The sequence below is a fragment of the Notamacropus eugenii genome, chromosome 2 (assembly GCF_028372415.1).
Source record: "Notamacropus eugenii isolate mMacEug1 chromosome 2, mMacEug1.pri_v2, whole genome shotgun sequence".
Lineage (NCBI taxonomy): Eukaryota > Metazoa > Chordata > Mammalia > Diprotodontia > Macropodidae > Notamacropus > Notamacropus eugenii.
This window is the reverse complement of record NC_092873.1, coordinates 421303571-421316285: the sequence shown is the minus strand read 5'-3', so window position 1 is coordinate 421316285 and position 12715 is coordinate 421303571. Positions and strand designations below refer to the sequence as shown.

Genomic DNA, 12715 nt, shown 5'->3' with positions numbered 1-12715 from the left:
CCTTTCAGTGTGCTGGTTTAAATGGAGGCAGAGGACAGTTAAAGAAGAATAGGAAAACATGAACAACCCAGAAATCTAGGTGGCCAACCTTGGGTAAGCCAAGAGTTTCAATTCAATTGAAGAAACATTTATTACGTAATTAGTGTGTACTAAGCACTGTGCTTTGGGCGTGGGTTTGGGGAAAGAAAGACAAAGTTTAGGTAACTTTGTCCTTGAACTTACAGAGTTTACAGCTTAGCTAAGGAATGGTATATACTCACACAGGTAACTATAATGAAAAATAGCAGTATAAGGGAATTTGAGAAGTATTAAATAAAGTACCAACTGAAGTCTGTGGGGAAGGTAAATGTCATTATTGACAGGGGAGACCAAGGAAGAATTCATAGAGACAGTGGCATTTAGGGTGGTTTAAAGGACTGTAGGAATTCAAAAGACAAAAGAAGAAATGTATGGAGGATATTCAAGGTATACTTTAGCCCAATTTGGTTGAAGTATACAATAGATTGAGGTTAGTCATATGAGATAAGCTTGAAAAGTTAAAGAGCTGCCTGAATATAGAGGGTCATAAACACCAGGTAAAGAATTTGGATTTTAACAAGTAGCTAATAGTGAGCCCTTGAAGATTTTTGAGAAGAGTAGTATGACCACATCTACACATAAGCAAGATTAATCTGGCTGCAGTGTGAAAGATGAAATGCAGATAGGGAGAATACAACCAGAAAAAGAACTAAGAGTTCACTACATGCTTCTGACTGGAAAAATGAGCAACCACTCAAATTTATATGTTCTATAATCTCAGGGAACCAATTTATTCAGGATTTATCAAGGGGAAAGACTTTGAAATAAAAAATATATATATAGCATAATCCAACCTAAAAAACTTTTATTAAGTGGCTACCATATGCAAGGTAAGAGACAGCATAGCATAGTGGCCAGAGAATTGGACTCAGAGCCATGAAGACCTGAGTTCAAGTCCAAACTGATATATACTATCTCAAATCGGGTCTGAACTTGGGGAAATTGCTTCATTTCTCAGGGCCTTTCACAACGAAGAAGACTGAAAGTGTCATTTTCAACAGAGATGGAGAATTTTAAGAGTTTTGTTTTGGACACGCCCATGGTGTACTCACTTGCCTAAGTATAAAGTCATGAGAAACTCCTTGACCAAAAGGGCTGTCATGGCAAAACAGAAGGAAGGAAGCTACACTCCAATAAATCAAGGTAGTACTTTTGCTGAATAACTCTTAGTACTCTTTTAACTGCTATGACTAAGTAAATCTATCTTTCAAAAAGTCATTAGTTATTCTATGACAATTTCTTGTTTAATTTTTTCCAAAATTGCTAGGGGACTGGCCAGCAGAAAGCCATTCCTACAACCACACCACTCACCATCTTCCATTTGTATCTTAGACATCTTCTATAACAATGACAAATATGTGTGGTGAGTATATATCTGCTTATTTCCAGAGAATTCCTGAACAGAATTGCCCCACCCCCATACCTTGTATGGCTATATTTATCATGGGATCATGTATAATCTTAGCAAAAGAATGATTTCTTGTGGGGGGGGAAGGGAGGCTTTAAGTCTATATTCTGTTCCATCAAGTGAAATCTTTTTTAGAAATCAATAAATGAAAGCCCAATCAAAAAGCATCGACTAAGTTCCTGTTATGATCCAGGGACTCTGTTGTGTGACTCCTGGCACACAAAGACAAAATTGAGATGACCATCTTTTATTCTCTGCATATTTAAGGCAATAATGTGACTTTAAAGATGTGGTCTGATGAAAAGAAAATGTTTGCGAAAGCTTGTTGATTCTTATATATTTTTATCAGACACCTTGATATACATGTAGATAATTTTCATAAATATTTTGTAAAGATAAGGAGATATAAGGGTTGGTAGTTACAAATGATCTATCACCTTTTTGGGTTAATAATGTAGTTTGATCATTTATTTCTGTTCTTTTAGTCACATAGTTGATGAAATTTTAAATAATTAGTAAAAATTAATGCACATAAATCTAAACCTATTGATCAAGAAAGATACAACCTTTATTTTCTGATTGAAATAGTAAAGAGGACTTTGGGATACCTATGTTCTTAGCAAAGATAATAACATAAAGATATTAGTCAACATTTAATGAAGAATGATGGAAAATAACAGTACCTGAGAAACTTCAAGGAAGGCTAGCTGGTGAGGTGTTTGTTCTGAAATCAAGTTGACTTTGTACCTTGCTACTTCTCCCCTTGTTGCACTATTTCCTGGTTTTACCCAAGACACATTGAGTGAATATGGAGAAAGAGGAAATACTGAAGGAGGTGGCATGAAAACAGGAGCTGAGGATAGATAAAACATTGAGTAAGGTGTTATTGTTTTATATCATGATTGCCAGTTTTCTAACAGTATTTGTCCACTAGTTCTGTTTTCTAACATCACTTCAAATCAAACCTGCCTTTAAAAAAGAAAAGCAATACTCAAATTCAAAATGTATTTTCCCATTTTTTGTGGTATCTGCATATAAAGTTATTTCCTATATACAAAATCAAAAAATATCTTAATAAATAAATAGAAGATGGTAGTATGTACCTCCTAAATAAGGGGTAGGGAATTATTGAGGAAGAATAAATGAAAAATTCATACTTTTAAGAAGATCTCTTTGAAATAAAGCCTTACTCTCACCACATAGCTCTGACCAAAGGAAAAGGCTTCATTGCACAAACATATTAAATGCAATCTTTTTCTGGGTAACAAGAAGACACGAAATTAATCTCCATCATTGTTAATCACATGGGCTTCTTGTTTTAGGTATCTGAAGCAAAGTCACATTCACTTAAGTGGAAAAGCCTCAAAGAGCTAGTAATAAAATAAGGGCAAGTCATAAAAAAATTCCTAGGCAAAAAAATATTGCACTGAGACAAACCAGTTTTCCATCTGAAAAATTACCGTTCAGAAACAAGTAAACTTGAAGGATTCTACTACTCATAATGACTTTAAAAAGTTTTAAATAAATCTTAGTTGGGATGTTCACATATATACACACATATATATTCTTCTACTACCTTTGGTATCTTGATATGGATTTCAAAATGTGCTAACCGAAGGTGTATTACCAAAGGACCTCATCTCACTTCCATTAGCCAGTGACCCATAATATTATGAGGGTCCACTATTGCATTTTCACCCATTACTTTTCATTCCTGACCTTGATTTTCCCCTTCCAGAATTCTATGCCTCATCACTTGTGATAGCATGGTTCTATTATTTGTCCAAGATGGCTAATAGTCATTAAGAGATCCTCAAGCACAATGAACTTCTGTTCATGAATATTCCCATGAATGCCAACATAAAAATGACTTTCCCTCAAAGGGACTTACCACTCAAATATGGATTAGGATCTGCTTTTCTTTAAACACAGAGCATGGCAGGAGGAGGGATGTGTGTGTGTGTGTGTGTGTGTGTGTGTGTGTGTGTGTGTGTGTGTGGTGTGTTCATAAATGAAAATTTTTCATTTAAGGAAAAAATAAGGGTTTGGGGTTTTGGGTTTTTTTGTTTGTTTGTTTTTTTACTAAATGTATGGTATTAGGCCAAGTTACTAGTCTGGAGAAACTGATTCAAAAATTTTCTGATTTCCTTTTCTGTGAGTCTTAGTTGTGACAACCAGGCTAGAAGTGAAAGGACCAATCAATCAACAAGTATTTATTAAGGACTTATCATGTGCTTAGCACTGTGCCAGACATTAGAGATACAAAGATAAGGGCAGATATATGCCCTACCTTTAAAGAGCTTGCTTTACAATGAGGGAGAAATCATGTGTGAATATACACATATGTATATGTGTGCATGTTTACATATATGCATTCCTACTTATATACACATGTGTACCTGTATCTACACCTATACATGTGTGTATATATATATACACCTGTCTATACATATGCACATGTATGTATCTGTATATACATATGTGTGCATATAAGTGTATATATGTATGCTGTTGCTTTTACTTGTCCTTCATTCTCAAAGAGGACCAATGACATTACAAGATCAATGCCTTGACTTTTGCATGAATTGGATTTAAGCAAGGTAGAGCTGTACAAAATTGTCATATTAATGCACACACGATACATACAAACTAGGTATAAAACAACTTTAGGAGGAAGGATTAGAAGCTTTGGGGAATGGGAAAGGCCTTCTGCAGAAGGTAATACTTATACTGAACATAAAAGAAAGAGAAAGGAGAGAATTGCAGGACACAGAGGGGTAAATGCAAAGGCATGAAGACAAGAGATGGAGCATCATGTACAAAGAACAAGGAGGTCACCATGACTGTCTGTAAATATATGAAGGTCAAATGACATGTAAGAAGAAGGGTAAGTTCAGAAGAGGCTTTAAGTGGCAAGTAGCAGTTTGGTAAAAAGTAAGGGAAACAATACAGTTACTTGATTGGAGAAGGATAATGTTAGAGAAAGTCATTTCAGTTAAATAAATATCATAAGCCTCCTCCGTTGGTGACAATAATTTTCCCAGGTTTCCTCCTATCTGTCTGTTTCTTCTCAGGCTCTTTTGACGGTACTTCACACACGTCATGCCTACTAATGGTAAGAGTCCTTCAAGACTCGGTCCTAGGGCCTCTTCTCTTTCTTCTCACTATAGAGTCTCATCACTTGAGTTCAATTAGCATCTCTATGCAGATGAGTTCAAATCAGGCCTCAGACAGTAGCTGTGTAACTCTAGGCAACTCATTTAACCCTGTTTGCCTCAGTTTACTTGTCTTTAAAATGATCTGGAGGATAAAATAGCAATTCACTCCAGTAGGTTTGCCAAGAAAACCCCATATGGGTTTAGGAAAAGTTGGGCACCACTGAAACATCTGAACAGCATCAGTAGCATGTGGATGACTCCTAGATTTAAGTATCCAGTCCTAGTCTCTCTCCTGAGTTCTACTGCCTCATCAACAACTGCCTACTGGATATTTTGAGCTCTGTGTCTCATAGGTATATCAAATTTAACATGTTCCCAACAAAACTCACTATCTTTACTCAAAACTAATCACACTTCTGAACTTTTCTAATACTCTTGAGGGCAACTCAATCCTCTCATTCACCCAAGTTCTCAACCTCAGTGTCATCATCAACTCCTCACTCTTAGTCCTCCCACATCAGTTGACAAAGTTTGTCATTTCCATGTCCACAACATCTCCCACAAACTTCCAATTCTTTCCACTCACACAGTTACCATCCTTGTTCAGGTCCATATTACGTCTTACTACCTTTATTGCAGTAACCTTCTATTAGCATAGAGATTTTAACCTGGACTAAGGAAGACTTGAGTTCAAATTCAGCTTCAGATACTCATTAGCTAACCCTCAGTGAGTCATTTAGCTTCTGTCTGCCTCAGTTTCCTCACATGTATAAGGGAGATGATAATAGCACCTACCTCCGAGGGCTATTGTGAAGATCAAAGGAAATAGCATTTGTAAAGCACTGTTAAACCTTTAAGCACTAGGCAAATGCTAGGGATGGTGGTGGTGGTGGTGGTGGTGGTGATCTCTCCCCACCACAATCTATCCTCCACATAGCTGTCAAAGTTATTTTCCTAAAGTGACCATGGCTGTCCCTGCCCATACCTCCCTCTCCTTCCCCCCTCTCTCTTTCACACACACACACACACACACATACACACACACACACACACACACACACACACACACACTTAACACCAATGATTTCCTACCTAGGAATCATCTATAAACTCCTCCTCATATTTAAAGCCCTTCACAACCTGGTCCCTTCCTAACTTCCCAGTCCCACCCATTCCTTTGCGCCACACACACTATAATCTAGACATTCTGGCCTATTTACTGCTCATCCCATACAAGACTCCTTCTATCTCCATGCCTTCATCTTACCTGTCACTCAAGCTACGAATGCTAGTCCCTCCTAACTTTTGCCCCTTCAGATTTCTGGTTTCCAGTAAAACTCACAAAAAAAAAAAAAAAACTCCAACACCACTTTCTACATGAATCCTTTTCTGATTCCATTCCTCCCTCTAGTTACTAGTGCCTTCCTCCCAAATTACCCTGCAATTGTGTGTGCACACACAAACACATACTGTTTTGTATAGCTATCTTCCCCATTGGAATCTAAACTCCTTAAGGGAATGTATTGCTTCACTTTTGTCTTTGTATCTTAGCACAGTTCCTGACACAGAGTAAGCATTTAATAAATACTTGTTGACTGATTGATGATGGAGCCTCTCATTTAGCTATGTTGGTCCTCAGACAAGAGACATACAATTCCATCACCAGACATGTGCTAAAAAAACCTTTCCAGGGTCCTAGGATCTGATGAGTTTTGCACTTCACTTGGGTTAACTTTCAACAGCCCCAAATGACCTCCATACCATGATAGTGCTTTAGAATAGAATTTACTGGAAGAAATCATTCATGGTTCCTTTTTTTCTTGCTGAAATAAACATGTGGCTTCTCTTTTCTGCCCTCTCATTTTAAGTTATCTGATGCTTTATTACACAAGATATGATTAAAATATAATTACCCTGAATATATAAATATCCATCTATCTTACATGACAAAGAAGAATTATCAGAGAAGGAGACATCTCATATCAAGAAAGAATAGAAGAAGATAGGGAAAGTAAGCAATATTGTGCAGTAGAAACAGCATTCAATTTAGAGTCAGAGGACCGGGGAAAGAAAGAGGGAAGAAAGGAAAGAAAGAGGGAAAAGGAAGGAAAAAGGAGAAGGGAAGGAGAAAAGAATGAAATCGCTGATCATTACCTGACTCTGCAGTTTTTCCAGATACCCAGTCTGAAGACACACTACCAGCCATATTCACAGCTACAACACTAAATTCATAGTTAGTGTATGGCTCCAAATCAGAAATAATTGTAGTCGTTTTAGGAGGTGTTAAGGCATTTTCATTGGCTGATGCTGTAACTGGTTGAGGATTTAACCATCCACTATTCTGGAAAACCCTACTTTCTGTCATAGTAAGATCATCATTCAATTGTAATCTTCTCATGTAAAGTTCATATCTTATAATTATTCCTAGAAATTGAAATATACAAGTCAATATATCTTATCAAATAATTTTATATTTTATAGTTTACTAAGCAAAAAGGTGAGATCTCTCTCTTTCTCTGTATTTCTCTCTCTCTCTCACACACACACACATACACATACACACACACACCCCAACCTTTTGGTGCCAAAGGGAACTAGGACCTACGTGGGAAGCTGAGGAATCATACCCTAAAACCAATTTTTTTTAGACAAATTGAGTTAAGGAGGTAAGGTCCTGGCCTACTTCCCCATGTAGGAGAGACAGAAACATCATTGTTACAGAGTCTAACAAATAGCTCAGAAGGAGAGGGACAGAAAGATTCGTACAGGACAAAGAGCAGCCCACTTGGTCTCTGATCATTGTAAAAATACTACTATTCTTGCGAAGTACATAAGAAACTCCATTGTTTCTGTGCTGTTAAAAAATTGCAAATAAAGTTGTCAGTGTCCTAAATTTTGGTTCAATGGGCAAAGCCCTTACTCTGCATAAAATGGCCAAATATAAAAGTAGCCACAGAAATTGCAACTCTAACTGGTAAAATCTGTCCCAGAGGAAAAGCTAGCATTTCTATTATTAACAAGAAGAACTAATTATGTTGTGAGATTTGACAACTATTCCTCTAATTTGGGATTATAATTCTCTTTGGTTAGCTTTTTCTTGTAATACTAGCTGATATGCATGAAGATATAATATTTTAGCCATTTTCTGCTTGTTATCAGCAAATAAGTCACAGAGTCTAACAAAGAAAAACTAATACCTCATAGGGTCTTGCCATGAAAAAGTATGTAATGTTACATTACTAAAAATCTTAATATGCAAGTCTGGCCTATATAACCAAGGGCTCAATATAATCAACACTAAAATTAACTTAATGGAGTCAGCTACCCTATATGCATATTTTTTATTATTTTTACATCTTTTTCTTGCTTAAAGGAGAAAATTTACTGCATGTGGGTGACCTAACTTGTGACACAGTCAAATATAATGCATTTCACAAGTGAGTTTCAAATTATAAACATCATTCCTGTTGTGGCAGATGTCATTAGGAGCAAAGATAATACTAGCCTTTTAACGGGCAATTTAATTGAATGGAATTTTTGATTAGATTAAAAGAAACGCACTTGCTCCACTGACCAGGACAACTAATATCTTTCATCTTTTGAAATTGCTTCTCAATGACTATTCCACACTTGAGGACCTAGCCACAGCTTTGCAATGCGTAATTCCAAATTTCTAGATTCCCATTCATATTCCACAATGGCATACATTCTTAAATGGCAGTGACACTCTTGGATTCCTACCATTTGGTTCTTCTGGTGGATGCCATTCTACATAGAGTTCTGTGGAGCTGATTGTCTGCACTGTAGGAGGGCCCATTCTTTGGGGAGGTGCCTGAGCGGTAGTTATGGTCAGAGGTAAGCTTTGTAAACACCCACCACTTGTACAGGCCTGAACAGAGAAGCGGTACTTTGTGAATGGAACTAAATTCCAAATGGTGACTAAGGTGTCAAGACCTTCATATGGGCCACAAGACTGAAGGCTATCTAAAGGAATGCATGACAAAATGTATTTTTCTATAGGGCCAGAATCATTTAAGGGAGCAGTCCAGTACAGTGTCACAGAATATGGGCTAATGGGAATGATGTAATTGAGGTTCAGGCTTCCTTCTGGGGTTCCAGATTTTGTTCTGTAAGTCACAGTTGCACTCCTTGCTGAACCATGCACACTGGTAGTCAAGATGTGATAGGAATAAGATGTGTAAGGTAACAGAGTAGTATCAGTGAAGTTCTGAACACCTGAAATAAAGAAAAAGAAGAACACAATTACGTTCATTAAGTAGGCAAGAGAGAACTTCAAATTGCCTTTCTGACACACAACTCCAGGCCAATCAGTAAGTCAACAAGAATTTATTATTATTACTACATGCTAGGCACTCCAAGTATCAGAGATTCCAAGAAAGGCAAAAAATACTTAAATAATTCTATTTACTTGCAAGCATCACACCTACCAACAATGTTAAAATGTGTATGCTACACATTTACCCAATTGAATATTTTTTAAATATGAGTTATTTTTGTCCTGTAATAGAGCATTGCAAAAATACATTAAATGAGATGAGGATTATAGAGAAGGTTGCCTTATCTACACTGACTACAAAGAATTTTGTTTAAAACCTATTTCTTGAAATTTAAGTAAGTATTTGGAACCCACCAGAAAGACCAAAAGTTCCAAGAATCTGCACAACCAGAATTATTGTTGTGCTCCAAGAAAACTATGCAAAAACATAGAAACTTCGGAAGCACATATTTGTAATTAGAGAAAAGGGGACATTTCTAACTAGTTTTACATTCAATCTGTCACCTAATTCATTATTCACATATGTCCTGCTATTATTCAATCATGAGATACAAAAAGATGGCGATGGTGCCCGCTTAGCATTTTATCTGGACAGTTCTCAAAACAATTCAGCATAACTCCATCAGGTTCCTGCTACATGCAATTCACTATCCTTGGTGGTTCTCATTATGGTAAAAAACAGAGCCTTAGAACTATAATTTGTGTAGAAAGTTTCAGAGGAGGTTCTTTTAAAGAAGGAATTAATATCCATGTTTGCATTCACATCCTCATTACTTTCCAAATGTGTTTGCTATTATATAGTAATAATGTCTCTCTTTCTCTCTCATTATTTCTCCCAAAATTCCCTTGCACTGATGGTAAATTCTAACTTCCTTTAATACTGAATTTTAAAAGTCATATCTAGGAGATATTTTAATATCTCCTTTTTATCCTTTTATCCTATCTCCTTTAATATACTTTTTATCCATCAATAAGCATTGATTAAGCACCTACTATGTGCTAGGCACTGTGCTAAGAAGTGGGGATAAAAAGAAAGGCAAAATATAGTCCTTGCATTTAAGGAGCTCACAGTCTAATGGATTCTTGAGGAACTAATGTGCTGTAAAGGAAAAAGGTAATTGGACTTAAAGTCAAGATACCTGAATTTGAATCCTGACTTTGCTACTAAATTCCTATGAGAATATGAGCAAATTATTCCCCCTCTTCAAAGTGTATTCTTGTATATAAAATGAAGAAATTAGATGGTATATTCTAAGACCCTTAAGAGCTCTAAAAATATGTTCTAATAGCTATATGAGTTTTTACCTTCCATTTACTCTGTATGTGTCTGGTATGGATTAATATTCATGCTGTCTCCCCATTAGAATGTAAGTTCCTTGAAGGCAACAACTGTTTTTACTTTTCCTTTATCCCCAGCACTTAGCAAGGGGTCTGAAAAACAGTAAGTGGTTAATAAATGCTTATTGATTGATTCTAAGGTCTGTGAACTATGATCTTTGAAAAGATTCTAAGAACCTAGGTATATCTAGATAATCTGAATACTAATCTGGACATTATTATCATTATCATTATCACTGTACTCTAAGTTTTATACCCTATTCCTTCTCTGAGAAACTGGTTAAATGGAAAGACTACCATCCTTTCCAGTATAATAAAAATACTTAAATCCACTCTTTACATAGCTGCCAAGTTGTCTGATTACAACATGTCCCTACTCAAGAAATATCAAAGGTACTCTACCATCTCTAGGATAAAATACAAACTATTCTAGCATTTAAAGACCTTCTGAGTATAAGCCAAGCCAACTTTTTCCCCCTCTCTCCTGCTAAAGCTCAGTAGGTGATGCTTCCCTGTCTTGTAACTGTGTATATATGTATGTAATGGTCAGACATTTTGGCAGCATGTCTGTTGACTTTTAATATCTCTGTATTTTCTCTGAAATTTTTATTTTGATTTCCTTTGATACTTGTGCTTGATTAAAGTGATTGTTAACCCCTTGAAAGTTGCTTTACTTGGGGGTGGAGACAAAATGGCAGCGTGAGAGCTCATGTTCACCTAAGCTCTAAGACAAACTCCTTCAGATACCTTTAAAAAAAGAATCTGAACAAATTTTAGAGTGGCAAAATCCAATTGGAGACAGGGTGTGGCAGATTTCCAACCCAGAACAGACTGGAAGGTCCACAGGAAGGATCTGCTGCATGGGGTTGGAGGAACACACAGTGCACAGGCTCTACCAGTACAAACCCTGCCATAGCAAAACCCAGCAGAAAGCCCCAGGAGATTTGAACCAGCAGCAGCAGCACTACAGAATCCCAAACATATCAGCCCAGGATGGGAGTCCAATGGAACTGAGCAAGAAAGAACCACAGAACCATAGGTAACTACAACAACTGCTCCTGAGACTATAAGCCCACAGATTAAATACCTGTAAGTCACCTACTTGAACTTCTGGGAGCCAAAATGTCAGAGTGATCAGTAAATGCTCTACCTCTCCCCTTCTTGACCTTGAAAAACTCAGATAATTTTTCCACAGGAAAAAAACCTGGAACAGTGGAATTAGCAGAAGGGGTAAATAGTCTCTTAGCTTGTAAGGCTAGGAAAATAGGAAATGGGGGGTCATCTTGCTGTGGCTAAAGGGGACCAGTGCAAGACCAGAGCTGTCCCAGATAGCACCAAATCAGTGAACCACAAGGAGATCCTGAGCTCTAGGTGGGGGAGGGAGGTAGAGCCTTCGATCATAAACACCAAAACCCCAGGTGTGCCTCAGCACAGCCAGGGGAATTGGGAAGATATTAGTGCAAATGGGGTTCACCAACCACTGAGCCTGCCTGTGCTCAGGATAGGAGACCTCCTGTGATCGGACCACTCTTCTCCACTCACATTTAACATAGCTAGCTCCAGGGTAACTCAGGGGAAACTCAGAAAGACTTCAGCTGGCCTCTGCTTTGGCACATCAGCCAGCTCATCACCAAGTAAGCTACAGCATTCTAGCTTCTATCTGAAAGAAACAGTGACCACAATACCCAAAGCCTCAAGTTCTAGGCACAAGAACAGTGAGACAGAGCCCCCTGTGCCCAAGAAGCAGAGATCCACTTTAAAAGCCAGGAAAAGGATGATCATCATGAACAAGAAACAAACCAGAAAAGATAAGACCATAAAATCTTTCTATGGGGACAAGGACCAAAACATGAATACCAAAGAGGTCAGCATTGAGATTGTACTCCCATCTGAAAACTCAGAAGGGAATATGAAAAGGTTTCAAGTCCAAAGAGCATTCTCAGAAGAGTTCAAGAAGGATTTTAAAAGCTAAATTAGGGAAGTAGAAAAAAAATTTTAAAAATATGAAGAAAAGAAATCACGGAAGAATTTCCATGGAAAATTGGACAAATGGAAAAGGAAGCGCAAAAACTAAGTAGAGAAAATAACTCCTTAAAAGGAACAATTGGACAGATAGAAAAGGAGATGCAAAAGTTAACTGAAGAAAACAATTTCATAAAAACTAGAATTGGGAAAGTAAAAGCTAATGACTCTATGAGATATTAAGAGTCAGTTAAATAGAATCTAAAAAATTAAAAGATAGAAGAAAATGTAATATATCTAATTGGAAAAAGAACTGACTTGGAAAATTGATCCAGGAAAGAAAAACTAAGAATTATTTGTCTATCAGAAAGTCATGATTTTTAAAAAGAGCCTGGACAATATCTTCCAAGAAATCATCAAGGAAAACTGCCCAAATATCTAGGTCCAGAGGGCAAAATAGTCATTAAAAGAATC

General features: G+C 37.0%; 1 protein-coding gene across 1 annotated transcript in view; it reads right to left on the bottom strand.

Annotated features, from left to right (window-relative positions):
- The window catches only part of USH2A (usherin), a 990439-nt gene that overhangs the window by 751732 nt on the left and 225992 nt on the right, over positions 1–12715 (bottom strand). Inside the window, exons 16-18 of the mRNA XM_072647832.1 lie at positions 8386–8880; positions 6799–7068; positions 2170–2339 (exon numbers count right to left, since the gene is read on the bottom strand). Coding sequence (XP_072503933.1) covers positions 2170–2339; positions 6799–7068; positions 8386–8880 — 935 coding nt within the window. The remainder of the gene's footprint in view (positions 1–2169; positions 2340–6798; positions 7069–8385; positions 8881–12715) is intronic.